At 38.7% G+C, this 25,203-nt stretch overlaps 1 protein-coding gene across 1 annotated transcript in view; it reads right to left on the bottom strand.

Moving 5' to 3' along the window:
• Window positions 1-25,126, bottom strand: part of tep1 (telomerase-associated protein 1) — a 28,144-nt gene extending 3,018 nt beyond the window's left edge. The window contains exons 1-50 of the mRNA XM_029830545.1: window positions 24,849-25,126; window positions 23,933-24,400; window positions 22,648-22,845; window positions 22,382-22,531; window positions 22,017-22,181; window positions 21,803-21,940; window positions 21,039-21,110; window positions 20,734-20,858; window positions 20,479-20,636; window positions 20,023-20,132; window positions 19,866-19,944; window positions 19,319-19,505; window positions 18,891-19,158; window positions 18,662-18,814; window positions 18,461-18,520; window positions 17,896-18,020; window positions 17,669-17,731; window positions 17,238-17,381; window positions 16,869-17,160; window positions 15,280-15,401; window positions 14,998-15,111; window positions 14,685-14,802; window positions 13,168-13,356; window positions 12,322-12,509; window positions 12,095-12,233; window positions 11,726-11,905; window positions 11,441-11,533; window positions 11,086-11,221; window positions 10,824-10,983; window positions 10,105-10,238; window positions 9,916-10,004; window positions 9,423-9,537; window positions 8,789-8,815; window positions 8,495-8,705; window positions 8,146-8,266; window positions 7,194-7,318; window positions 7,001-7,100; window positions 6,785-6,940; window positions 6,300-6,509; window positions 5,689-5,742; window positions 5,428-5,563; window positions 5,088-5,339; window positions 4,855-5,006; window positions 4,213-4,320; window positions 3,997-4,101; window positions 2,692-2,821; window positions 2,513-2,598; window positions 2,314-2,440; window positions 308-438; window positions 97-218 (exon numbers count right to left, since the gene is read on the bottom strand). Of these exons, the coding sequence (XP_029686405.1) occupies window positions 97-218; window positions 308-438; window positions 2,314-2,440; window positions 2,513-2,598; window positions 2,692-2,821; window positions 3,997-4,101; window positions 4,213-4,320; window positions 4,855-5,006; window positions 5,088-5,339; window positions 5,428-5,563; window positions 5,689-5,742; window positions 6,300-6,509; window positions 6,785-6,940; window positions 7,001-7,100; window positions 7,194-7,318; window positions 8,146-8,266; window positions 8,495-8,705; window positions 8,789-8,815; window positions 9,423-9,537; window positions 9,916-10,004; window positions 10,105-10,238; window positions 10,824-10,983; window positions 11,086-11,221; window positions 11,441-11,533; window positions 11,726-11,905; window positions 12,095-12,233; window positions 12,322-12,509; window positions 13,168-13,356; window positions 14,685-14,802; window positions 14,998-15,111; window positions 15,280-15,401; window positions 16,869-17,160; window positions 17,238-17,381; window positions 17,669-17,731; window positions 17,896-18,020; window positions 18,461-18,520; window positions 18,662-18,814; window positions 18,891-19,158; window positions 19,319-19,505; window positions 19,866-19,944; window positions 20,023-20,132; window positions 20,479-20,636; window positions 20,734-20,858; window positions 21,039-21,110; window positions 21,803-21,940; window positions 22,017-22,181; window positions 22,382-22,531; window positions 22,648-22,845; window positions 23,933-24,400 (7,085 nt within the window). The 5' untranslated portion in view covers window positions 24,849-25,126. The remainder of the gene's footprint in view (window positions 1-96; window positions 219-307; window positions 439-2,313; window positions 2,441-2,512; window positions 2,599-2,691; window positions 2,822-3,996; window positions 4,102-4,212; window positions 4,321-4,854; window positions 5,007-5,087; window positions 5,340-5,427; window positions 5,564-5,688; window positions 5,743-6,299; window positions 6,510-6,784; window positions 6,941-7,000; window positions 7,101-7,193; window positions 7,319-8,145; window positions 8,267-8,494; window positions 8,706-8,788; window positions 8,816-9,422; window positions 9,538-9,915; window positions 10,005-10,104; window positions 10,239-10,823; window positions 10,984-11,085; window positions 11,222-11,440; window positions 11,534-11,725; window positions 11,906-12,094; window positions 12,234-12,321; window positions 12,510-13,167; window positions 13,357-14,684; window positions 14,803-14,997; window positions 15,112-15,279; window positions 15,402-16,868; window positions 17,161-17,237; window positions 17,382-17,668; window positions 17,732-17,895; window positions 18,021-18,460; window positions 18,521-18,661; window positions 18,815-18,890; window positions 19,159-19,318; window positions 19,506-19,865; window positions 19,945-20,022; window positions 20,133-20,478; window positions 20,637-20,733; window positions 20,859-21,038; window positions 21,111-21,802; window positions 21,941-22,016; window positions 22,182-22,381; window positions 22,532-22,647; window positions 22,846-23,932; window positions 24,401-24,848) is intronic.
• Window positions 25,127-25,203: the final 77 nt, after the last annotated feature.

A 25,203-nucleotide genomic window follows, 5' to 3' on the forward strand; every position in this document is an offset into this window, starting at 1 on the left:
TTATCCTCGGTTATGTCAATAAATCGAAATGAAATATTTTAATAAGTAATTCTGTTGACTGGAGTGGTGGCTTACTTATCTCTGGCTGTTGCTTACCTTGTAATGTTGCTTTTTTGATTCCATACCAGTTTCCAAATATCAATGGAAGGTTTTGTGTAGCTGACAGCAAACTGGTTATCAGGCATGACGGAGATTGCACTGATGCCACTTTTAAAAGTCTGTCAAATAAATACCAATAAATGTGTCTTATAGTTACACCAACATGCACCTGTTCAGCGTTCATCTCCTTTATGGTCTATGTCTTCACCTGCTTATAGCCGACCACAGTGGTGTGTTGCCATATCTCAATTAAACCCGATTCATAGCCAGCAAGAAGTAGATTATCTTTTGGAGACAAGCAAAGGGCTGTGACTGGTCCTGCCCGAGTGGAAGCAGTCTCTGAGAAGAAAGACACACAGATGAGCTAGGATTGCAAACATCCATCCATCCATCCATCCTCTACCGCTTATCCGGGGTCGGGTTGCGGGGGCAGCAGCCTAAGGAGAGAAGCCCAGACTTCCCTCTCCCCAGCTACCTCCTCCAACTCATCCGGAGGGATCCCCAGGCGTTCCCAGACCAGTCGAGAGACATAGTCTCTCCAACGTGTCCTGGGTCTTCCCGGGGGTCTCCTACTGGAGAGACATGCCCTGAACACCTCACCAGGGAGGCGTCCTGGGGGCATCCTAACTAGATGCCCAAGCCACCTCATCTGGCTCCTCTCAACGCGGAGGAGCAGCGACTCTACTCCGAGCTCCTCCCGGATGGCAGAGCTTCTCACCCTATCTCTAAGGGAGAGCCCAGCCACCCTATGAAGGAAGCTCATTTCGGCCGCTTGTACCCGTGATCTTGTTCTTTCGGTCATTACCCAAAGCTCATGACCATAGGTGAGGGTAGGAACGAAGATCGACCGGTAAATCGAGAGCTTCACCTTTCGGCTCAGCTCTCTCTTCACCACTACGGACCGGTGCAGAGTCCGCATTACTGCGGATGCCGCACCGATCCGCCTGTCAATCTCTACTTGAACTTGAGGTACTTGAACTCCTCCACTTGGGGCAGGATCTCCTCCTTGACCCGGAGAAGGCACTCCACCTTTTTCCGGTTGAGAACCATGGCCTTGCAAACAATTAAAAATATAATAAATGTGAAAAATAAGGGGGAGCTGTAGGGTACAAGGCTGGGAGTCGGAGGGCTTCTGGTTTAAGTCTCAGCCATGGGCCAAAAACTAGGATGGTGGGAGCAGTAGAGGTGCTGGGACATTGTCAAAGCACTCCCCAGGTGCTCTTTAGCCAGGTATGCCAGGATGCTCAGAGCACCTGTATAGGGCAGCTTACTCACAACTTTCCCTTAGTGATTGCATTGTATGATCCTGCTGCCAGTGCATGGCAAAATATTTTAGAATAACAGCAATTCAAAAGTCAATATATTACCCACAGACATGGAAATTTCAGTTTCTTGCAAAATTACAATCTACGGTAATGAAAACGTACGATGGTGAAGGTCTGTGGTGTTACTTACACTCTACTTAGCTAATTATGGACTGTACTTTTTAAATTCAGTTACTAAAATAAATAAACTTTTCTTAAGATTTTCTATTTTTTATGATGTTCTCCTCTCTTCGCGAGATGCGGTGGTACTGCATGGTGTCATTTCACCTTTGGGGTTAAAGTATTCTTTTCTTCTTGAAATATGAAGGTAAGATATAAATGTGGGGGCCTTCAATTAGCGTAAAGCAAAAACATTGCTATTGATAAGTTATAAAATGTCATGGTTTTTATTTATGGAGTTATATAAGGTGTGCTAAACTAGCAAAAAAGTACTCCGATTCCAGACCTCGGCCAAGCAGGTCATTTCCCCACATATTTTGAATTACAGAGTATTACTAGAGTATAGTATACTATATAAAGGCAGTAATAATATAAGGTTATGTAATGCAGTAGGTATGATCACCTTGGCTTTGATCATAAACCAATCACACCGCTATCAACATTTCCAAACAGACAGACAGATGCAGCCTGTCACATAACCTCTTTGGTAGGGGTAATAAAATCACCACTAAAAATACCAAAGGTGTTGATTTTACATAGCCTTTATATTCTGTCTTAATTCCCACCAGTAATTGAATTCTATATTTTTGTTTAACTCTTACATACAGAACATAGAAAATCTGAGCTAAAAAGAAATGTATATTTCTCTTCAGAATTAAAATCTACTTAATGGACCAGACAGTACTGTTTTAGCACAACACACAGTACAAGACAGATCATCAATTATTACCTTTCATTAGTGTCCAGCATCTCAAAGTGCAGTCTTGAGAAATAGAGAGGAATTCTGAAAGTCCTTTCTTGTCAACAACTCCACATACAGCAGCATTGTGACCCTGGAAGGTGCTGAAGTGCTGCACCTGTATAAAATATCAGGATGTTACATTCATGGAAAATCTACTCTGTCCTCATATTTAGACACTTGGACAGACCTGCAGTGGCTTCCAGAGCTGCACTGTACCATCCTCAGAAGCCGTAAAAACAGTTATTTCCTCAGGGCCATCATCTTTGGTCTCATCTGATTAAAAATAGCATCAGATCACATAACAACTAACAAAGGCATTTTCCTATATTCATTGTTAAGCTCTTTACTATGTTGCATGGTATTTACCCGTGTTTGGCAAAAGTGTGCAGTGATGGATGAGCTGTTTATGTGCAGAAATGTGGCAGATCTCTACACTTGATTCCCACATCCAAACGTGAAGCATTCCTTCTGAACAGCTGGCAATTACATACTGTCCCTGGGTGCAGAAATGTAATAGTTGAGTCAAAAGATTACTCTTTTCAATTCTCCAGATAGCTCACACTTTACAATACAGTTATATCCACAACTATCAAACCGTAGTCGGCAATGATGTCATTAAAATATATACTTTTATGTACTATCTTCATACACAGTTGAAAATGCTCCAATTGGTCCATACATTAATTGCATTTTATGTGTTACCCACTGCTTTGGTATCTCACACTATTTTTACACTTATTTGGCCATGATTTGGAAGTACACACTTCTGTCTATGGAAGGTCTACCTTACAATATCGGAGGAAAAATGACAAAGGCACGACATAGATCTGGGAAAAGCTACAAACAAATTCTGCTGGACTAAAGGTCCAAAAGAGCACAAAGGTCTTTGCCATTCAGAAATTAAAGAACTTTGGAACAGCCAGGATTTCGTTGAGACTGGTGGTGCAGTCAGCTTCGAGAAATCTAGGGTAGAAGGGTTTTAATTAATTTGTTTACATAGACAGATCCACATTATCTTCAGCCTACATTGCAATGTCTTTCTGGTCTCAAAAACAACTATAGACATTAATAATTATACCGACACAAAAAAATCTATGATGTTATCAAAATATCAAGAGTGTATACAAAGTTAAAATCTTCTTTTGAAATGAGCCTTTCCAATAATTCCATGAACATCAACTGAAGATCTTCCAGAGATAGAGATACAGCTGTACACAGAAGTATCAAAAGGTGAGGTTAAAGTTATTTGTCTGCTCCTTGCCCCTCACGTATAATATACTAGTAGGTGAAGAGCCCACTGGGTTGAAGAACCCACTGGCTGAGCTCCGGAGATCCTGTGTTCAGATGATAAGTTTCAGACAGTCAGCAGTCACTGCAGCAACTCCACCAATATAAGCGGGCCACCCTGCCACAGCTAAAGGAATAAGAATATTTTCTGGGCTGATGGAACCAACATTGAAAGGTTTGTTGTTAAATCAAAACAGCAAAATTTCAGCCACTGTTTATCATGTGCGCAACACATCCCAGTGATGGTATCATACCAACAGTGAAGCAGGATGATGACAGTGTCCTGCTGTCAGCCAGGACAGAAAGATGGTTCAGCGCTAATTAAAAGCTAAAAAAAAAAAAAAAAACCTTGTTAATTAGCTAGTGAATAAATAATTAAATCACCAAGCAGCAAACGGATGTTAGACGACTTTTCCAGGAGATTTCTTTGAGACATTGGCCTGATTGCAGATCCCATAAACAAAGTCTCCCATCATTTGAAGAACTTATCTAGAACAGAAAAGGGAGACAATTAAACTATATATAAAAACAATGTCTAAAAATGGAACTCCTGAGAAGACAGCTAATTACATTCACTCATGGCATACACTAAATAATTACCACACAATGCGGACTCCAAACACAGCTGGTAATCCAGTCTTTATGAGCGTGACTGAGTGACTTGGACAGAACAGCAGGGGATCCACTTACGTCCCACACGATCAGAGCCTGAAAAAAAGAGACCCTGTTACTACTCCAACACTCTTTTGATCACATACCCTAGCTCCGATGATCTTATATTTACTGCACTGCAAATTAGGCATTTATTTTTCACATTGTAACGATTGCTTAGGTATAAAAGGGTTTCTTCCTGCTGGTCTACTAGAACATGTTTTGCTAGGAAAAAGCATACAACACAATTAGCATTGTGCAAAAGAATAATAATATCCTTCTAGAACTCTTTACACTACAGAGCAGGATCTGTATTTAAATGTTTGATATAATAGTGTCATAATGTCTGTGTAGATTCTCAATCATCCAGGTCATAGTTATCCAAGGTAGTTTTCTGTGTCAACTGGACTGTTTTTTTTCTTTTTTGAAGACATTTTGCCTTCTATCCAGAAGGCTTCTTCAGTTCTGAACTCGCTGGGGACAGAACTTGAAAATATAACCCTTGTGGACCATTAGCATGCTAATGATCTGGGTGGTCACCTGAGAGTCGTTGGCAGGGTCGTTCATATAAGGGTTTATTCATTAACATACCAGATCTTTTCCACCAGACAGCAGTTGACCACCATCAGGGCTAAAAGCCAGACAGGTGACACCTCCACTATGGCTGCTCAGCAGTGATTGAGGCTCTTGAGTGGCCATATCACAAAGATGACTCAGCAACCACAGAGCAATAGTGCAGTCATCTAAATCAACAGAAATTATGAAAAGTATAAACAAGAAAATCTGCTACTTCTGATGTTGTGTGTTTTCACTTTACCACTGACCTGAGGCGGTGGCCAAGTATGTGGCATTTTGCGCCAATGCCAAAATGTCGCCATGTTGAGTACCACACAATCCAATCACCTTCAGGGTGCCCAGCGTTCCATTTTCTCTTTTATTTCTTTTCAAAACTCCCACACATTTGTCACTTCTTCCAGCTACCAACAACTCTGGTTCACCCTCATCATGGTCCATATTGACCCACATCATGCACAAAATAGAGACATCAAGAACCTCTGGGGTCTTAGTCATTTCACCTGTGAGTGCAATGGGGAAACCTTCACATCAGTAAACTGCTTAAGTAAAAAACTATTAATTTTGTACATTACTAGCAGGTGGCCACACCTGTATCAAGACTGAAGAGCTTGATACCAGCTCCATGGTAACCCACAGCAACACAATCTCCATTCACAGCCACACACAGAGCAGCAGGGTCATGTGATACAAGCTTCTGCTTCTTCAGACATGGTTCTCCTTCACACTGAAAGATAAAATAAAAACATTTAATGACAGATATCACCCTGTATATTAAACAATGGATAACCCATCTATTCTGACAGAATGGCAAAAATTATCCTAACTTTCATTCACAAGTGAAGTGATTACCTCACTCTTTAATGCAGCCACTGAACGTCCAAGTCCTCCTGACCAGAGCTTGAGCTGTTTGACAGAATAAAAACAACACAAAGAAGGAAACTTTCTATTCAAAGTGGATGGCAAATTTAACTTTAACTTTAACGTTTCATGTGGCCAGAGACTCCCCACAAACAAAATTCTCAAAAACAGACATAGCAGCTTGGTTTATGCTATCCAGTGCTGTGACGAATGCACATCAGTGAGACCAACAGCCGTTGCAGAGGCAACGGACGATGGTCACTGACATAGCCACTGTCATCCTCCTTTTCCCAAAAATAATTTCATTTATTCAAGGAAATATTTTCCCTCTTTGTCAAAAAATGTAAGAGGGAAAAAAATGGTTTTGTCACAATCTATATTTAAATGAATGATAAAAATGACAATGTTTTGGAAAAAAAAATACTACTATGCTACTCAAATATAATGGTGCTTCAAGCACCAAAACTTTTTCTATTCTATTACTTTGAATCAAAGAAATGTCACTGGATGTAAAGAACCAAATATGTGCAAAAAAATACATTTGCTGATCTCAGAATCCCTGTTCCTGGTTTTGAATGGACAGACTGGTACCGGTACCTTACCGTGTGATCAGAACTAGCACTAAGAAGCATGCGGCCTTCATCCAGAAAGGTGAGGACCTCGGTGGCTCCAGAGTGGGCCTGGAAACATCCCACGCAGGTGAAATTGGGTACCGACCAGACCCTGATCTCTCCAGACACAGAGCCAGAGCACATTGTGGATGAGGATGAGAAGGAGAGACTTCGCACTGATGACTTGTGACCACAGAAGGACTGAAAACAGCATTCATTCAGTTTTACAATATATTCTGGCAATTCATCTTTTTGTGTACAAAGCATCACTTAATTTATTCAAGAAAATATTTCTACTCTTTTTTCTAAAAAGAAAAGTCGGATAAATGTGAAAGTCAGATAAATGTGAATCATTGGACAATTATGATTTAAAAAAATTTCACGACACAACTGTTTTTTTTTTAGGGAAGATTGGGGGATTTCTTAATGGTTATGTTCTAACTAAGTGCTTTTGAAGTCTGCCAATGAGAACTTACCACATCACTTTTATTCTGCAGCCAGTTCCACATAATCACATTGCCATTCCAGCAGCCTGCAGCTAGTAGGTGCTCCTCAGGGTGAAATGACACACAGTTCAATGGGCCAGGGCTGAGCCAGGCTGCTACCTCATATGCTTTAGTAGAAGACCACACCTGGCCACAAAAACAAATGAAATTACTCAAAATCACTAACAGAAAAATATATAGACCAACCTTCAGCATCGAGTCCAAAGACACTGTAGCCACGTGCTTCATATCTACAGTGACATCACTTGCTGTAATTGCATTCGTATGGGCTTCAATGAAAGCAGTCCTGAATGGGACACATGGAAATTCATTCAAACATCAAATTGATGACCAATAAAATAAGATTTAAGAAAAATGGTCCATAAAATCATCCTCTCACCTGCAGCCACTCCCAATGTCCCACATTTCTAGTTTTCCATTGAAGGAGGTAGTAGCAAGATGCCCATCTTTAAGAAAGACACAGCTTGAGATTCCATCACAGCTGCTTACCAGTGATTTCACTTCCTGTTTTGTAGATATTTGAAAGTAGGATTGTTATTAAATATGAATAGACAACAATCCCGATAAAAACATTATCACTGGGTATAGGGTTAAAATGCAGACCAATTGAAATAAGCGACCAGTAAATCATTATAAAAAGAAAATGGGGACATACATTAACATTTAGTTGTGCAAATTTACTGTAGATAAAAATCTGAATACATTTGATTATGGGAAGTACACACTAATTAGTTATGACATCATACAGGCAGCTGAAGTGAGTAACATTATTATCTAGCTACAGTTAGTCTACTGACAAACCTTTCTATAATAAACACATCCCAAGTAGTATAATATAACAAAATTCTATCTCCATGATACCAGTCCTCTCAGCAGGGCAGTAAGTGCTGCCATGCCACAAACAAACTGGGGTGAATTTTGACTCGTGGATATATATTGAGATCTCTGTGGGTTGACGTAATATATTAACACAGTCAGCAATAACAGCAATTATGTCAAATCTATCTGGCCTCTCTCTAATGTGGTAAGGCATTCTTCTTGTTGGAGGACCATCATATTCAATGGCAATGATCCGTGCAGTTGGACTGAAAAAAATTGTGTTCAAATTGTGTTTTGCTGTTTTGATTTAACAACAAACCTTTCAAATTGACCTAACTGAAGGCCACACCCACAAGTTTATTAAATGATGATTATTATTCATTTCAACAGTCAGTATGTTGGGACCAACTAATGTGTCTTCATCTTCAAATCAGAAACCTAGAATATAAATACTGAATGTTATTCTATGCCAGTCATGGCTATTGAAAGAGAGAAATATATATTTTCTATACCAGTCCGCTCTGTGTGTCGATGAAATGCAGCATTCCATGTCCAGTGCCAACCACCATCATCTGTCCATCTGAGCTCAAAACCATGCAAGTTGGCTTGGTGGAAAAAGTTGACACCAGCTTACTACATTAAGTAAATGAGCATAAAAAGCAGTTAAAAAGACATACACACAGAAAGCAAAACTGTTCAAAAATTAGGATATGCACCAAAGTTGGAAACATTTGTAAGATCAGTGTCTTTGATGATAATCAGTGCAGTTATTTGCTGTCTACTTTACGATTGTATTTGTGTAAATAATTAATCTGGATTAACGTATTTTTACAGCCCTAAAAACAACACATTTTTGCTTACCTGGGATGTTTAAAATCCTGTTGGCTGTTGTTTAGCCACCTCATGACATGAAGCCCTCCTTTTTTCACAAGGCCTTGTGCCCAGGTGTGAGCAGAGGTATTAGGAGGTTCATTGAGAGCCTGCTGAATGAAAAGACTTGGCCAAGAGGAAAGCAGAAGGCTATGATGGTGCAAGAAATTCCTACAGTCTTCTAGACAAGCACTAGAACAAACTAAGATCAGAGAGAAACTTGCATGAAAAACTTTCACAATAATAGCAGAAATGTGAGAGGGTTCTGTATTTTTAGGTGCTTACATGATGCTTCAGAATTATTCATCTTATCTGCCAAAGAAAGGGGGGGAAAAAATCATGTACCTTGACACTAGAAAGATTGCATTGGTGTTGATCATGTGATGAAAATGCCAAGACAATGGGGAAACAAAGCATCTTAAAATAAATGGTATATTTGACACTGAAGCTTGGCAGCCTTGTTCACTGAAACCAACTGGTCTGAAACACTCCCAATTCCCTTATCAATTCTCCATGATCATGTGATTAAAGATGTTTGAGGCTTAAAATGTAACAATGAACCTTTGATGATACCTAATTAGGTCTGAGGAGACCTCACAGCAGAAACCTGTCATTTCCATCTAAAAGTTCGTGTTCAGTCATTGATTCTGAGAATGACAACACAGTTGCTTGACTGGCTTTTGTTTTGGAATTGGAATCAAAGATATGGAATTCATTTGGAAGCCTATGGCTCCTACAATTGCCACTGACCTCCAGATGTCATTCTTAGTTTGTCTTTGAAGCTTAAAATCTCTTTTTATGAACTGGAAAGAATGGTCAAAAGCTTCACAAGTCTTCCACCCCCATAAATCTTCAAATAAGCCAAAATATCTCACAGTGTTTTACCTGAAATTCTAGAATAAGCACTATGTATACTCACCATATGAAATGTAGGTGTCCAGAAGATGGTGTAAGAGGCCGTGATGAACATTAGCATACAGAAAGTAGTAACTGGAGAGCAGTTGATGAAGTGCCTCTGGTTGGCCACTTTGAATCTGAGCCATGTGTTAAATTTACAGTGATTAGAGTCATTTTATTTGTTTATTTTTTTTGTTAATATCTTATTTCATATATCATGTTCAGTTTCAGATTCTGTCAAAGGAATGCAAAATAAAGTTTGAGGTATGCAGGGGTGTACTTAAAATATTTCCATTAAGAGAAACAATTAAAAAGAGTAGATGTTATTAGGATAAAGTGATATTTCATTTTGATGAGCTGAACCACCTTTTCTTGACTAGTGAGTTTACTAAAAATACATATAGATAGGGAATAGATTTTCTAATTTTACAGACAATTGTCACATCAAGCAACCAAGAATGTGTACTCAAGTCAGTTACATTAAATTTTATGAGTGAGAATTTGAGGTGACAAACCAGTGAGGAAGGCAAGTGCTGGATGTAATTGGCTTCACAGTTATGAAAGGTATCTGTGCCCTGCTGGTCAGCTGATGCCCATAGATGAGCTGTGTAATTATACAGTATGTAATAACATATAACATAGGTTAAATCCACCATTGCCTGTAGTTATACACATTGCAGTAACTTAAACTTTATTTACATTACCTGCCAGAACAAGGTGAGCTCTGGTTCTGTCACTTTCTGATGGGAGGAGAATGTTCTCAAAAGCTATTCTCACTTCAGGATTAGTTAAAATGAGCAGGTCGTTGGTGTTGTGGCAATGCGACATGCCGATCAAACTACAAACAAGGAACATCTTTGATTAGACACAGGCACAACTGTGCAAAAACAATACTTAACTGAAGCAGAAAATGAAAACATCTTAGGTTTGTTTGAAGGTCAACAATCAATGACAAAGTCACCAATAGCTTAGCTTGTTTTACAACGGGGCAATCAGGAAATTATCATCAAAGTAATCACCAAGATCGGGGTCAACAAAAAGTTGACCCTTTCTCATTATTTTTCTCACTAAACAGGTGAGCATAAGTAAAAAAAATCAGCCCATCATCATCTTTTGTGCAATCTCCCAACTCATATAATCATTATTATATAATCATTAATATGAGTATGTTAATTACATAACAACATCTCAAATAACCCCAAACCTAATCTAAAACATAAATGTACTTTCATGGCTCCTGCATCATTTTTAAACCCCAAATACAATGGGTGGGAGATACACTGGATACAGTGTGTATTTATTATGGGAGAGGAAAGACCAAACTAAACCCTGTTGCTGTTCATTTGAGTAAGTCTTCCTTTTTATTACAAAGTAATCTTGCTATACACAGATATCCACAAACAGGCTTATATGGAATTTATACCTTTGTAAACTCAGGACTATATAGGTGAAGGTTGTCATGGGTATGTGCCCTTTGGCGTTCCTGGACAGTTGCAGTAATTCCTGCCATGTCATTGGTCCATCCCGTGACGACAGTTCATTGCAAGTATTTAGTGTAGAGTACAACTCTCTCGCTCTCATGCCTGTCAAACAGGAAGAGACAATGTGCAAACACACTAGACAAGCCCACAAACTGAAACTTTTACAAACTGGCATTTCTGAACTATCCGTTTAGAAATTCTTACCAGTTGCACTGACAGTAAGTGCTGCCAAGGCCCAGCGGAGTCCAATCAAGTGTCTGTACTGTGAGCACAGTCTATCCAGGCCATACGCCACCAAATGCTCCAGGGACTGTGGCAAAGCCTGGACATTCTCTTTCAACTTTTATGAAAGTAATCATGGATAAGTTTATGCCTGTTCATATGTCATAAGTTAATGTGTATTTCCAGGACAGCATAATCGCATTGATTAGGATCAATTAAAATCAGATTTTTTCCCCCCAATAGTGTCTTTTATCTTTACTGTAAGGTTTCACTAATACAGTGGCATGATACGGTATACCCAGAGAAATCTGACGTGTCTGTAAAAGTGATATTTAACCTTGTCAAAAGAAGCAAAGTTCCTCAGGGTTTCACAGGCCAGATGTAGATAGAAAGGACTCACTGCCCCCTTTTTCATTGTCAGAATCTGGAGCTGGACAAGCAGAAAAATCATTGTGTTAGACGTTGAATCTTAGACTATTGCAAGTGTTCAGAAAAGGTGTTTATCATAGTTACCATTACCTGCAGACTGGATACTTAGCAACCACCCAGACTACCCAGGAAATCACAGGTATGAATTTAAGAAATAATATGTGGTTTCATTTTACAAACATTAAAAAATAACCTGGTTGTTGAAAGCTGAGTCACTGAGTTTCTTTCCAAAGGTGTCCAATTCTTCCATAACTATCTCCTTACGGTCTGACAATGTGAGCTGCCCCAGGACAAACTGAACAGCATTTCTTTTCTTGGCCAGTGTCTGCAACAGCACTGCGTTGGATGTGACGCTCATGACCAAACAAATACCCTGACAATGAAAAGATAATCAGAATCTAATCGCTTTAAAGAAATATTATAAAATGATTTCCTTTGTGCATCTTTAGAAACACATGCAAAAACAGAATTCCTCAAATTTTTTAATGTACCAAGCCGAAACAGTCAAGACAGAATTCTTGTTTCTGTAGGTTTATGTGCACGTCTCTGATAATATACTAACCTGTGGAAGCTGCTGTGGTATCCATTCGGAATTTGCCTGACCTGTGCCATCTTGAACAAGGTCTACTCCATCAACTAGAAATGCAACAGGTCTCTTCCTTTTGTTGCTCAAAGTAGATTGAAATTCTAACAGCAACTTCCTGCAGACAAATTTAGAGACGGACAATCAACAGCTAAATGTATATATAAAATAAAATCCCATTCAAAAACTATTCAAAGATCAGTTACTTGTAAGAGTTAGGAATAGGTGAGTCTTTTTCAGTACAGTCCATCTTTCTGAACCACCGAATAAGGTATCGAAGCAGGTTCTCCACAGAGCGTGCCGCTTGGCTTGCAGTGGTGGAGTAGGAGATGACATCACAGATGAGCTGTTCCTTTGCCTTTTCTCCAGTCCTGAGGGCAGCTGCTAGAGCAGCCTGTGTGGAGAAGGATACATAAATCCTATTACTTTAAGTTTACCATAAAACCATGGAGATTGGTATTATGGCTAGTCCTAATTAAAAGTCCTATTCTTTCAGTATGATAACTTTGATGATGCGGTAAAATAAATTCAAATGTCATCTCAGCTGTTCAACCTGTGCAATCGGGGGATAGTGATATTTATGCTATTTTTATTTTCAAACATGACTGATTCCATTATATATGATCCTAACTTTTAACATTAACATTAACCTCAGCATTCAATGCTGATTTGGGCAGTGCTTTTCATTCACACAACCAGGCAGCAGTTTTATTATTATTATTTGGCCAACCAAAAAAAATGTTACACCTGCTTGTCATATTTACTTATATAGAAACTTCCCTAAATCACATCATGTCTTCCCGACAACAGTTATTCAGGGTCAATGTTTTGCAAAAAGAATTTATAAAACAGGAGTTATTCACTGATTGATCAATATTTGTTACATACTAATCAGGATATTCGTGATTAAATCATCAGACATACCAAATTATGAGTCAGAAAAAATGTATTTGAGACATACTGTATTTTGCTTACATTTATACTACAGGGTTGAAACTATAAAATATATATTTTTTAAAAACCTAAACACAAAATTAGTAAATCAACTTTACCATGAAGACAGTTTTGCCCTCTCCCGGTCCTCCCTTTACGAACATCATCCCTCCTTTGTTCCAGACCTTTTCCACCATCTCAACAGCCTTAATTAGCAGCTTTGCTCTACCAAAGAACTGTCTCTGCAGCGCTCCCTGGTGCATCTCCTGCTCAGCATCATCAGATGTGGCCTCAAATTTGTCCTGGACCTGTCAAATGAAAAATCATGAGGTTCTTAATCTACTGACATGTATTATTATATACGGTAAGTAGGTTTGAAATTTAATTTTTGTATATAGATCGACATAATATGAAGTACGATTATTTTTTAAATTACAGTTCAGTACTGAATAATTTTACAATACACATTATAAAATATTAAAATATACACACAATATAAAAGTACACACAATATAAAATACACTGCTCAAAAAAATTAGAGGAACACTTCGAACACACATCAGATCTAAACGGTAGGGAAATGATCTTGAATATCTTTCCTGACAAAAAGTAGGTGATGTATTAGTAACAAAATGATGCCACATAATTTGATAGAAAGGAAAATGATCACCCTATAGAGGGGGGAAATCAAAGACACCCCAAAAATGAAAGTGAAAAAATTATGCAGCAGACTGGTCCATTTTGCCAAAATGTCATTGTAGCAACTCAAAATGATTCTCAGTAGTTTGTGTGGCCCCCACGTGCTTGTACGCATGCCTGACAACGTCAGGGCATGCTCCTAATGAGACGACGAATGGTGTCCTGGAGGATCTCCTCCCAGATCTGGACCAGGGCATCACTGAGCTCCTGAGCGGATGGACCTAAACATAATGTCCCAGAGTTGTTCTATTGGGTTTAGGTCAGGTGAACGTGGGCGCCAGTCAATGGTATCAATTCCCTCATCCTCCTGGAACTGCCTGCATACTCTAGCCACATGAGGTCGGGCATTGTCGTGGACCAGGAGGAACCCAGGTCCCACTGCACCAGAGTAGGTTCTGTCAGTGGGTCCAAGGATTTCATCCCGATACCTAATAGCAGTCAGGGTGCCATTATCTAACCTGTAGAGGTCTGTGCGTCCTTCCAGGGATATGCCTACCCAGACCATCACTGACCCACCACCAAACCGGTCATGCTGAATGATGTTGCAGGCAGCATAACGTTCTCCACGGCATCTCCAAACCCTTTCACGTCTGTTGCATGTGCTGAGGTTGGACCTGCTCTCATCGGTGAAGAGCACAGGGCGCCAGTGGCGTAGTTGCCAATTCTGGTGGTCTATGGCAAATGCCAATCGAGCTCTATGGTGCCAGGCAGTGAGCACAGGGCCCACTACAGAATGCCGGGCCTTCTCCTCATGGAGCTAAAAGTTTGACTGATAGGTTGCTATACTCTGATTAAAAAGTATTCCTTTAATTTTTTTGAGCAGTGTATGTATCATTCTAACTTAAAAGAAACAGAATGGGTTGTTTAAAGTCATAAATTAAACCAAAACCTTTAACTTTAACATTTTAACATTCACTGGATGTACAAACAAACTAACTTCCACAAACTGCTCCTCTACAGCCTTCCACAGGTCTTCAAGCACAGTTTTGCCAAACTGATCCAAGTTTTTCAGATATGGTTTTCCACTTACAACACCTCCCCATTCACATGGGTAACTGTTACAAAAATAAGCAAAGAAAATACACTTATAACTTTTCTTATATTTTTGGTTGTTGTTATATGCGAAGATGACACTGAAAGTAATAATAATACAAGTATAAACTTGCGTAAGTAAACTAGTGCTCTCTTTGTGGCAAACAATGTTAAAAGTAAAAATTTAGTGAAATAAAGAGATAACTACAATGACTCACTTTTCAGTGACTTTTATATCACTGAGCAGTAGCATTTTCTTCAGAGATGCCACTTTAGACTCTGCTTCCTTTGATTCTGCAACAAAGTCAGCTCTCCAAGCTACAGGAATTGATCTAAAAAATAAGTTAAAGAAAACACTTTAGTGAAAAATCAAACAGTCTTGCAGTAGTAAAATGTCCTGCATTAGAAATAATTGCAAATCTTTCAAAATGAGTCATTTAAATAAAAGCGTTCACGAAAAAGCAAACTGTGATTTTCAAATATGAGCATATTTAACATACTTAATGATATTTGGATCTCTGAAGTAGCAGAACATCCGCTGTGATGCTGTTTTAGGGCAAAAAGCTTCAAAATGACGGATTTCCATTTCTGTGATTGATAGGCCTGCAGGGGCAGATGCCAGCTGCAAATGAACAAGAAAATTATACTTATAAATATCCTGAAGAATTGCCTCACAATATTACACATTGAAACAGGTTGCCTATTAAATTAAAAATTCTCAACATGTTGAAATTAATTTACAGTAGATTTTTGACTTTTCCTGTTATTGCACTTGAACATTTTGTTTTTGGTTTGTTTTGCAGAGGTAATAAAGTTCCCATATCATGCATAAAGCATTTTTCCTTGAACTGTATGCAAGTTAATTATCAGTGGATGACGCTTCCTACCTTTACAGGTAAAAATAAGCCATCACAAAAGCTACTGCTGTCAGCCACATTGAACTCTTTCGTTGGCCTCAGATTGGTTGGGATTGGTACAGGGAAATTTGGCCATGAGGAGTTGCACAGAAAGCAGCAGCTGATTTGTGAAACTACAGACACTAAAACAGCCCGTCCTGAATACAGCTGAAACAGCAGATGATGGACATGCTGTACACCTAATCTGATCCTAATTTCTAGCACAAACTAAAATTACATGTTCAGGGGGCATCATAGAAATACTTCTTTCTCTGCAAAATATGGGACCTTTAACAAACTGCCACATACAACAAAAGTAAGGTTTGCATGCTACTATAGAAGAAAACGTAACATAGTAAAAGCAGGATTATTTTTTTCATTCAAATCAAAAAAGGTTTGGCACAAAAAAATTAATGACTAGCTTTAAAAGATGCCAGAAAAATCACAATATTTGATCAGACTTTTACAAATTTTTGAATGGCAACACTCAGGTAGCACAATTGGACCGAAATGATTGCAACCTCCAGCACCACAGAGAAGACTGTGGGTTTTTATTTAAGCAGGACCAGCTCTAAGCCACACAGAGGCCACTAAAGGAGGAGGATCAGAACATGGAAAAGCTATTTCAGGAGCAAGATGGGTGAAGCTGGTCCTGGTCTACGCCTGCTGGTGAGTTCATTTAAAGACCTGCAACAGTTCACTTATCAACCAAGCATAAGTACCACCAGGATCATGTTTTTGTCATCTTGTCATTTCTCAACACCCTGTTGGGGGCAAGCTGTAGATAACAGGGGTGATTCACCACCAACCTCATCCACTACAATGTTGACTGTTCTTGGTTGCCGTCTGGACTCAGTAGATGATGGGAGACAGGAGAATGATGACAAGGATGTCCCTGCTGATCATGTCCAACCTCTTACAGGACACTCTTACAGCAGTGAACAGCTCCTTCAGTGATTTGTGAATGAACAGTACCGCAGGTCTTTACTGCCCACAGCCATCAGACTATTTAACAGACTCAACCCATGCCAGTCACCAGTACTATATATGGCATCCATATATTTACATGAGCTATGTGTATTACTGTCTTTTTAGGACTGTGTTTTTAGGATTGGTACGTATCGTGCCATCAGATGTAAAACTTATTGCCTCGGGAAAATAAATAAAAAGTTGTTAAGAATGTGATCTCTTACCCAGCTGTATTGTGGCAGGTCAGGAAGAACTGGTTTAGGGGGAACCAATCCATATCTCTCTCCCAGGATTCCCACCATCATCTGACTACGGGAAACCTCCGAAAGACACAGCTCAGTGGCTCGAAGTGACTCTTCCTCTGTAACACCCCAGCGCAGCTCAACCTCCTGCATGTGGAGACAATGTGCTGCAGCACGACGACGCAGCTCTGGGAACACACTTTGTACTAAGATGTCACGCTCAGCATGCATGTCTCTGAATGTGGAGGAAATAAACACACGTACACTTCGCCACCTGAAATCAGAGGGTTGAGATTGTGGTAAAAGGTTTTGAAAAAGGAAGGGAGATGCATGAAATAAATATATTTTTACCTTAACTGTGGCGTTACTGGTATTTGTACAACTGTATTTATGGTCTCAGGGACCTTGGCTCCACCTGGCGGTGGGATATTGTATAACCTGTCTATATGCTCCACATGATCAAGTAGTCTGGATGATCCTCGCTCTGCCACAAACCTAGTTACATATTAACACCAGGATGAAATGTTTTCTTGGTTAAAATCAGATGGAACAAACATTGATTTGAACTGTTAACATAAAACAAAGTCAAAGAGAGATATTATGTTCTGTACTTGGGCAAATTATAAATCTCCTGATCTTAAGGTAAAATGTACCTAATCCCTACAAACCCAGAAGTACTTACTAAACATGCTGTGTTCATAATTTTTTGATTGCTAGGTGAATACTTCTTGTACATAATGTAAACTTGTCTTTAAAAAAAAAAATCAAAGCAGAAATTTTACCTGAGGATTTGGTCACTGAACCCTGTCAAGTTCACACAGTTCTTGTCAGAATTGTACTCTGCACTAAAAAAAAATAGAAGGAAAAGCGACTGGTCAGACTTGACTACCGTACTTGCTCATGATGAGAGTTTGAATTAAAAATCCGTAGCTCATTTGAAGGTGCAGTTTAACCAATGATGACAAAATAACTGTATGAAAGCAGACATAGTAGCAGACTCAAACATTACCTTTCTGATGACATGAATATTTTGACCACAAGGGCCTTATCATTTACATCCTTCCTGTAGTTGCTGATACTCCAATCAATATAATCACTGAGCCAGAATTCTGTCAAAATAATGATGTTGTCCACCTGACAGTAAAAGAGTATTATGAGGTCAGATATGTCCCATAGACAGATAAAGAAGGCACCACAAAGAAATAATAGAGTGGTAACATGTAATAAGCCTTATCTGCAGATTTTGAAGAAGAAAAGCTTACTTGAAATGGGGCAACTGTTCCTGCGGTTACTATACATACACCGGTACTTATTTGTCCCATTTTAGTATACAAGGATTTTTTTGTCTTTGCGTACCCTTTTCCTTGTCTTTAATGGGAGCATCTCCTCCATAAAAACCTTTTTAACTCACCAACTTTAATAAACACCAAAGCATACAGCTTTTCTAAAATAAGTCAATCAATGAAAGTAATTAGGCTACAGGTAAATCCACCATGATGTTAAGTGTAATTTGTACTTCTGTTCAAGCAATTTAACTCTGATTATAACAAGAAAACACAATGTTTAATACAAACCTTTTGGCCTTTTAGCAAAGTAAAGAGAGAATCACCCTCTTCATTAGACTCGGCAGAATTCTACAAAAGACAGGCATACAATATTTAAAAAAAACAAAGTACTATTGCTTTGTTGTTTACTTTACTTCTATTAAATCACATTGTGTAAATGCTATAGAAAAAAAATCTTTGAAAAATAAAAAAAGAAGCAGAAATACTGACCTTAAGTTGTTTTATTACACCTTTGACATTATCCAACAGAACATCAGATTCGATCTTGATTTCCTTTAAGCCTCTCCAAAAACTTAGGTAGAGCTTAAAGTCTTCAGCACTGCTCCCAATCATGAGGGAGAGCAGTACTGCCACTTCCAAGACCTGAGACAGGAAGGTAGAGATGAGGAACACAAGTGAAACTAATCAACAACACACAAAGCAAAGACTGGCATCTTACAGAAGGATTCAACTTGTCATCTTCCTGTCTGATTCTCTCTCTTCTTCTCGAATGCTGTCCCTCCTCCTCTTTGTCATCTTTCTGCTCTGGGTCTGGTGGAAGGCAGAAGTCCTGTTTCAGGCGGCTGTTGTTGTTGTTTATGCAGTCAGGGAGCAGAATAATGGTCCTTCCAGGGAGGGGGGGCACGTTGTAATGACAGGAGATCTGAACTGCTGTTTCCAGAGCAATAAGGTAACGGTCCAACAGCGCAACACTGAAATGCTTCTGACTGGATCAACAGAAATGCAGAAATCTTAGGACATATGATAATACATGTAGAAATTATTTTTTATTTTGACCATAAATGCTGACCGTCAGGTGGTTTCCCCTTCTACAGGAGGGTCAAATGTGCAATAAACACAACAAACTGCTATTACAAAATCTCTTACACTGCCTTTTGAAATCCTGCTCTCTTTTGCTGGTATTGTCGATACACAAATGGCACTCCAAGTGTGACCTTGATCCTGCTCCTTGAAGTTGTGTCCCAGTCCTTAGATCTGAAATGTCTACTCTTAGGGATCTTCTTCAGGATCCCCTTTAGGATGTCTTGACTGGGAGTTATAGTTTGCTTTGATGCTGCAGTTAAATGTACAAGAAAGGCAAAGAATAAGAATGAGCTGAATATGTCAGACATGCAACACTGCTGACACAATTTAAAATGTGTGATGGTTGCAGATTTCGTCGAAAGTGCTTTAATCAGACCATTTCAGTAATTCAAAGACATCCCCATATCACCATATCACCAATGGAAGGTTTTATTTAACGAATATATAAATAATACATATAATTTCCAGGAAAACCTAAATGAATAAAATAATCATGATTACCATTGTAGTAATTGCCATTGTTACTGTTATTATCATTTACGTAATGTCATCTTTACTGTTGCTATGATCATAATGTTCTTTCATTTTACAAATATCAGTGCTTGTTCACCTAAATTGCGAAGCTCCAAGATGATTTTGTAGGCAGCCAGAAATCTGAAGGGGAACTGTCGACTCTGTATAACAGCTTTCTATAAACGTGGCAGAAACAAAGTTCAGAGAAAGCGACTGACAAGCCATCTCATGGCAATCAAGCAAATTCATGTCACCTTATTGGTCAATCTGCTAAGAATCTTTTTATGATGGGCCTCACTGATTCCCTTAGTAATCATGTTCCTCAGGTTCCTCAGCATTGCCATGAATGGAAGAGACTTATTGTCTACACAGAAAGAGGACAATGTAATGTTTTTACCATTCAGTGTGTGGATTTTAAAATCAATAGCTGCCTTATACAGATTTTTTTTCTTGACTGCTTTATCCCTTTTGGGCTCACGAGGTGCTGGAGCCTATCCCAGCTGCATATGGGCAAAGATTTATACATCCCTGAATAAGGATATATACAATATATTAATATAGATTTCTAAAATTAAAATACTGATATAAAAATGAAAAGTCTCATAGGTAACTTATATCAATCATAGGCACTCACACTTTTAAAAAAGCTTGTCAGTTAAACCTGATTTTTCTTTGTTTTTTCAATTAATGAAAAGAAACTGCATGTGAACCTATAAGCTTCTCCCAGGTGGAGGAATTGTTGCCTTTCAGACTGAGCAGCCGCTCCCATGTCTCTGGCTGTCTAAGCTTCATTCTCTGCCCTGCTTTTTCTCTCTCCCACACACCCTTCATTCCACTATGGGTGAACACCTTTATGTCAGCTGGATACCTAGGAGAAACACATAGTTTTACATGTGTGTTTTGATAAGAAGAAATAAATATGATGTCGAACTCAAGAATGTAATTTAATGTTCAGAGTTTCTTACTTTTTTCCAAGGATGGCCATAACATGTTCAGCTGGTTCTTTAATATGAAGCCTTTTGATCATCTTTTTTAAGCTGAACTCACTCTGCTTTTTATCAACAACTGTTTTGCTTTCCGTTATCTGCAGCTGTTGGGAGATAAATGAGTTTTACAGAAAAAAGCAAAAAGGTGGTCTTGAAATTAAGCATGAACATGTAATAAAATCTACACAACTGCTAACCCAGACACATTGCTGGGATCAATACAAATGTAAAATAAAACATAAAAACTAAGTTTGTAATCAAATAAGCAGTGAACTTTAACTTACAAACTTGGACAGAATAGATGAATCTGATCTGACCAAGTTCGCCCACTGCTTCAGCTGCTGATGACTCGGTTTCTGAAAATCAAAGATAACACACACAACAAACAAATGTTTTATTTTATATGGAAACTATTTTACATCTTCACTGTCTGTTCCCTCTAAGGCATGGGTGCCTAAAACCAGTCCTCAAAGGCTGTAGTTCTGCCTTCTGTACTAGCAGATAAACAACAATTTTTACCCGTGCCGTATTAGAAGCCCCTATACCCTATATAGTGCACTCGGGAGTGTGCATGATATTTTTTGGTGCGTCAGAATAAAATAATACTGGCATAATAATAAAGCAACAAAACAAATGACCAGTGAGTGTTTTCTGTTAATTAATCAGGAGAAAAATTTAATTATTTCACTGGCGATAACATCAATTTGATATGTGTTTATTATTCGATCCATTTGAAGCACCATGACTGAGTGTCCGAAAATGGAATTTAAGCTTATCGGTGAGTGCATTAAGGAGTTCACTGAAGCTAAGTCCCTATTTAGTGAGTAATGAATACAAAACAAGTGTGTGATTTCAGAACGCTGGAACATGTTTCTTCCCGGTAGGACAGAAGACCTGGCCAGCCTGTAACCCTCGAGGACTGGATTTGGGCATTGGATTAAGCTATTAAGATAACAATATGACTTTTCTTAACCACGGTGAATTTAAAAAAAAAAGTAAGCCATGACAGACAGTAATATATTGCTCAACTATAGCAATGCTTCCGTACCTTGGATTTTCCCTTGTTGTGGTTGTGTTTACAACGATGTTTACGTGTGTTGTATTTGGCTAACTGATATTCACTGAACTCCTTGAATTTGTCCACCAATGCTTTTTTCAAGCACATTGGCAGAGAGCTACTGAAACACTGGAGACAAACATACTAGTTAAAACCAAAAGAATGTAACAAATAATGATAAAACTAAGAACCAACAGGTATTTACTGTACTATAGATCCTGACAACTTCCAGCCAGTCTGATGGCAACTGCACAGCAGCACTGAAGTATCTGCGAACATGGGGCTTGGTGGAGGGCTGACTGGCTGCCAATGCCAATAAGAAGTTAGCAGTGATGCGAATGTTTAGCTGCTGGCGGGTGTAAACAGCCACCTAAATGGTGGATGGAAAAAAAAACAAGCACACAATTACATGAAAGGTTCTATACCTCTTCTATAGTGTTCATCATCAGTGGTTGCTTTGGACCAATATAAAAATAGATTTCTCTTATTTGCTAATCTTAATTTATTAGTTTAGATTAAAGAGGTAAATGATCAAAATAAAGACACCTTCAGACACATGCACAGACTAACCTTAAGAAGAAATTGTGGGTCAGATACAGAAATGTCTCTGGCAATGTTTTTAATCACGGTCCAAACACTTTTTTCAGTGTCCCAGTCCTTCTGACCTGGAGGTATGCTCTTATTGACCAAGGAACAACAAACTGCATTCAGCAAGAGACACTGAAGAAGAGATGGAAAGACAACATTGATAAACTATCAGAAAAACATAAAACATAAAAAAATTACTAGATAACAAAAACATAATTTAAAAAATATACAATTAAAAGATTTATTACTTTTTTATCTTTAAGCTCCATTTCAGTCATATCTTCTCTTCTATCAATTTCCACAAAATCTTTGTGCCTGATGACCACAGACTCTCGCTGGCTGCCCTCTGTTTCTGGGACACCTGATTCCATGGAGATCACTGAAGCTTCTCTTTCCTCATGATCTCCTTCATCCAAAAGTTCAGCTTCTTCTGAAATTATTTGTTGCTGTATTTAAGGTTAAAAAAAACAAACATGTATTAGGAAAGCTTCAAATTTGAGAACTTTTCTTGAGATGGTGAAAAACTGAACATTTACTCCCTACAGGCCGTTTGCCCATAGTCATTTAAAAAAGAAGTTATCCACGTAGCTGCCAGATGGATAGATGACTTCTCTTATGCAGGAAATGAAAAATGTGGATTCAGTGTCCTTTTCTGTCAGGTACCCACATTGTCACGACCTCCTGATGGCAAAGGCAGTAAAGCTTTCTTTCTTTGAACGCAGTTCAATTGTTGAGCTGCATCAGCAAGGCCTCTCGCAGAGCGCTATTCCTGCTTAGGTTGGATGCAGTAAAACAGTCGTTTTAAAATTTTTAAAAGATATTAACGGTCATAGGGGAAAAAGGCAAGTGGTAGAGCCAAAAAAAATTCACCTGCCCTAAGCCTGACGATCCAATTGGCTGTCTGTCAATACATGGGACAATACATTGGTCCAAATTAAGCTCAAAGATGTTGTCTCCCTCCTTCAATGGCACAAAATTGTCCATTTGGAGTTTGCACAAGAGGACCAAACATGGGACACTGAAAGGTGGAAGAAAGTTTTATTCTCCAATGAGGAAAAAAATTAACCTTGGCAGTCCTGATGGCTTCTAACGTTACTGGCATGACAAGGAGATCCCACCTGTGAGATTTTCTCAGGCCTTTATGATGTAACTCAACAATCCATCAGCGTTCAGAGAAAAAGCTTTTGTGCCATTGCCATCAGGAGGTCATAACAGTAATCTTAAACTTTTGATCATCTGATGAACAGTCTATTTCAGTTTAATGGTTGTTTGCAATAAATTGTTTACTCCCATTTCTTGTTTTTGCATTTTTATACAATCCTTAGAACCTTCTTAAGATCCAACAGTGCAAAGTATGAATTCTTAAAATTTTGTTCAGGAGTGTATAACATAGATTGTGTAGGCTTATGTTGACTTGTTCTAGTTTTTAGTATTAAATAACATAAATAGTATAAGTGTATTTATTAAACTGAATCAAACACCATTATTAACAATATAATAGTAAAAGATGACCATAAAGAATGTTTTATTTACCAAACCTGTTTCTTCCAAACACAATGGCTTTACTTCACTGCTTTCTTCTCCATCTTCAGCAGGCACAAACTGATTAAGGAATGAAGTGTTGGAGAGGGAGGTGGAGACTAAATATTCATTAGCCACAGATGTAAGGCAGGAAGAAGTTGTGAGAACAGAGTGGCTGGACAGAAGCATGTTTTCTGTGCTAAGGAGAGGCGATGTAAGTGAGGATGAACATGAAGAGGTGCAAAGGAGGGAAGAGGATGTGGAAGACAGGCTGGAGGGCTTGAGAGCGGGAGAAGATGAAGGCTGTGCTGCATGGTTTAACAAAAGAGAGCAGGCTTGTGGAATCACTGTGGATGTCTGAGCTAAGAATTTGTTCTCCAAATTCAGAGGTTCATAGTTAGAAGACAAACTTCCCCCACATGCTGAGGGCTGTTGCTCCCTCTTGGTCACGTTTTTCTGCTGCAAATTAACTGCCTTCATCTGTGTAGAGAAACATCAATAAGGAGGTCAAAGACTGAGGTTCTCCTCTAGTCTGAATTACACTACTTGATAACATTAGGACATGTAGTTCAGCAACATTGTTGAATGACTGTTTGAGAAATCTCTCTAGCACTGCAGTTATGGGTGTTGCTCTGGTCCAAAGTCTTCACAAGATAATAAACTACATCGTTTTGGAGTCAGTGAGCTCATGAAGAAATAAGCTAGGACAATAAGCAACTCTTAATTAACATTACAAATTAAAATAAACTTAGCAGTTGGGTTTGGTTGAGACTGAAATTTGATATATATTAAAAGTGAAAACGAAAAAAACACTAGGGTTTTAGTTTAGATTCAATTTAGTAATGGACCTTTATAGTGAGTCATGCTCAAGAGTCTGTAGTTGCGGCGTTTAACTCTTTACAACATTTATAATGAGTATGAAACCTACCACGCAGACAGATTTCACTTGTAGGAACAACGATAAACGCTGGTTTAAGAAGGTACGTCTTCGTGAATACAGCAAAAACAGCAACTTAGTTCAGCAAAAGTAGGTAATGGTTTGGACTGACTGGAGCATTTCCTGATACGCCGACTCGCTTGCGAAACTCGGTTGAGAGCGGTGATTGGCCAGTATTATTATCGTACACTTTTACCGTAATACTCTCTATATAACTACTTACTCCTAACAAATATCAAAAGGAAATAAAGACAGCAATCCGTAGAGGGTTAAATTAAAAACGACTCACATGAAGACACAAAACCGTGATACATTCTTTATTAAGTGCCTGAATATTCAACTCCCT

The sequence above is a fragment of the Takifugu rubripes genome, chromosome 22 (genome assembly GCF_901000725.2).
Source record: "Takifugu rubripes chromosome 22, fTakRub1.2, whole genome shotgun sequence".
Taxonomy (NCBI): domain Eukaryota; kingdom Metazoa; phylum Chordata; class Actinopteri; order Tetraodontiformes; family Tetraodontidae; genus Takifugu; species Takifugu rubripes.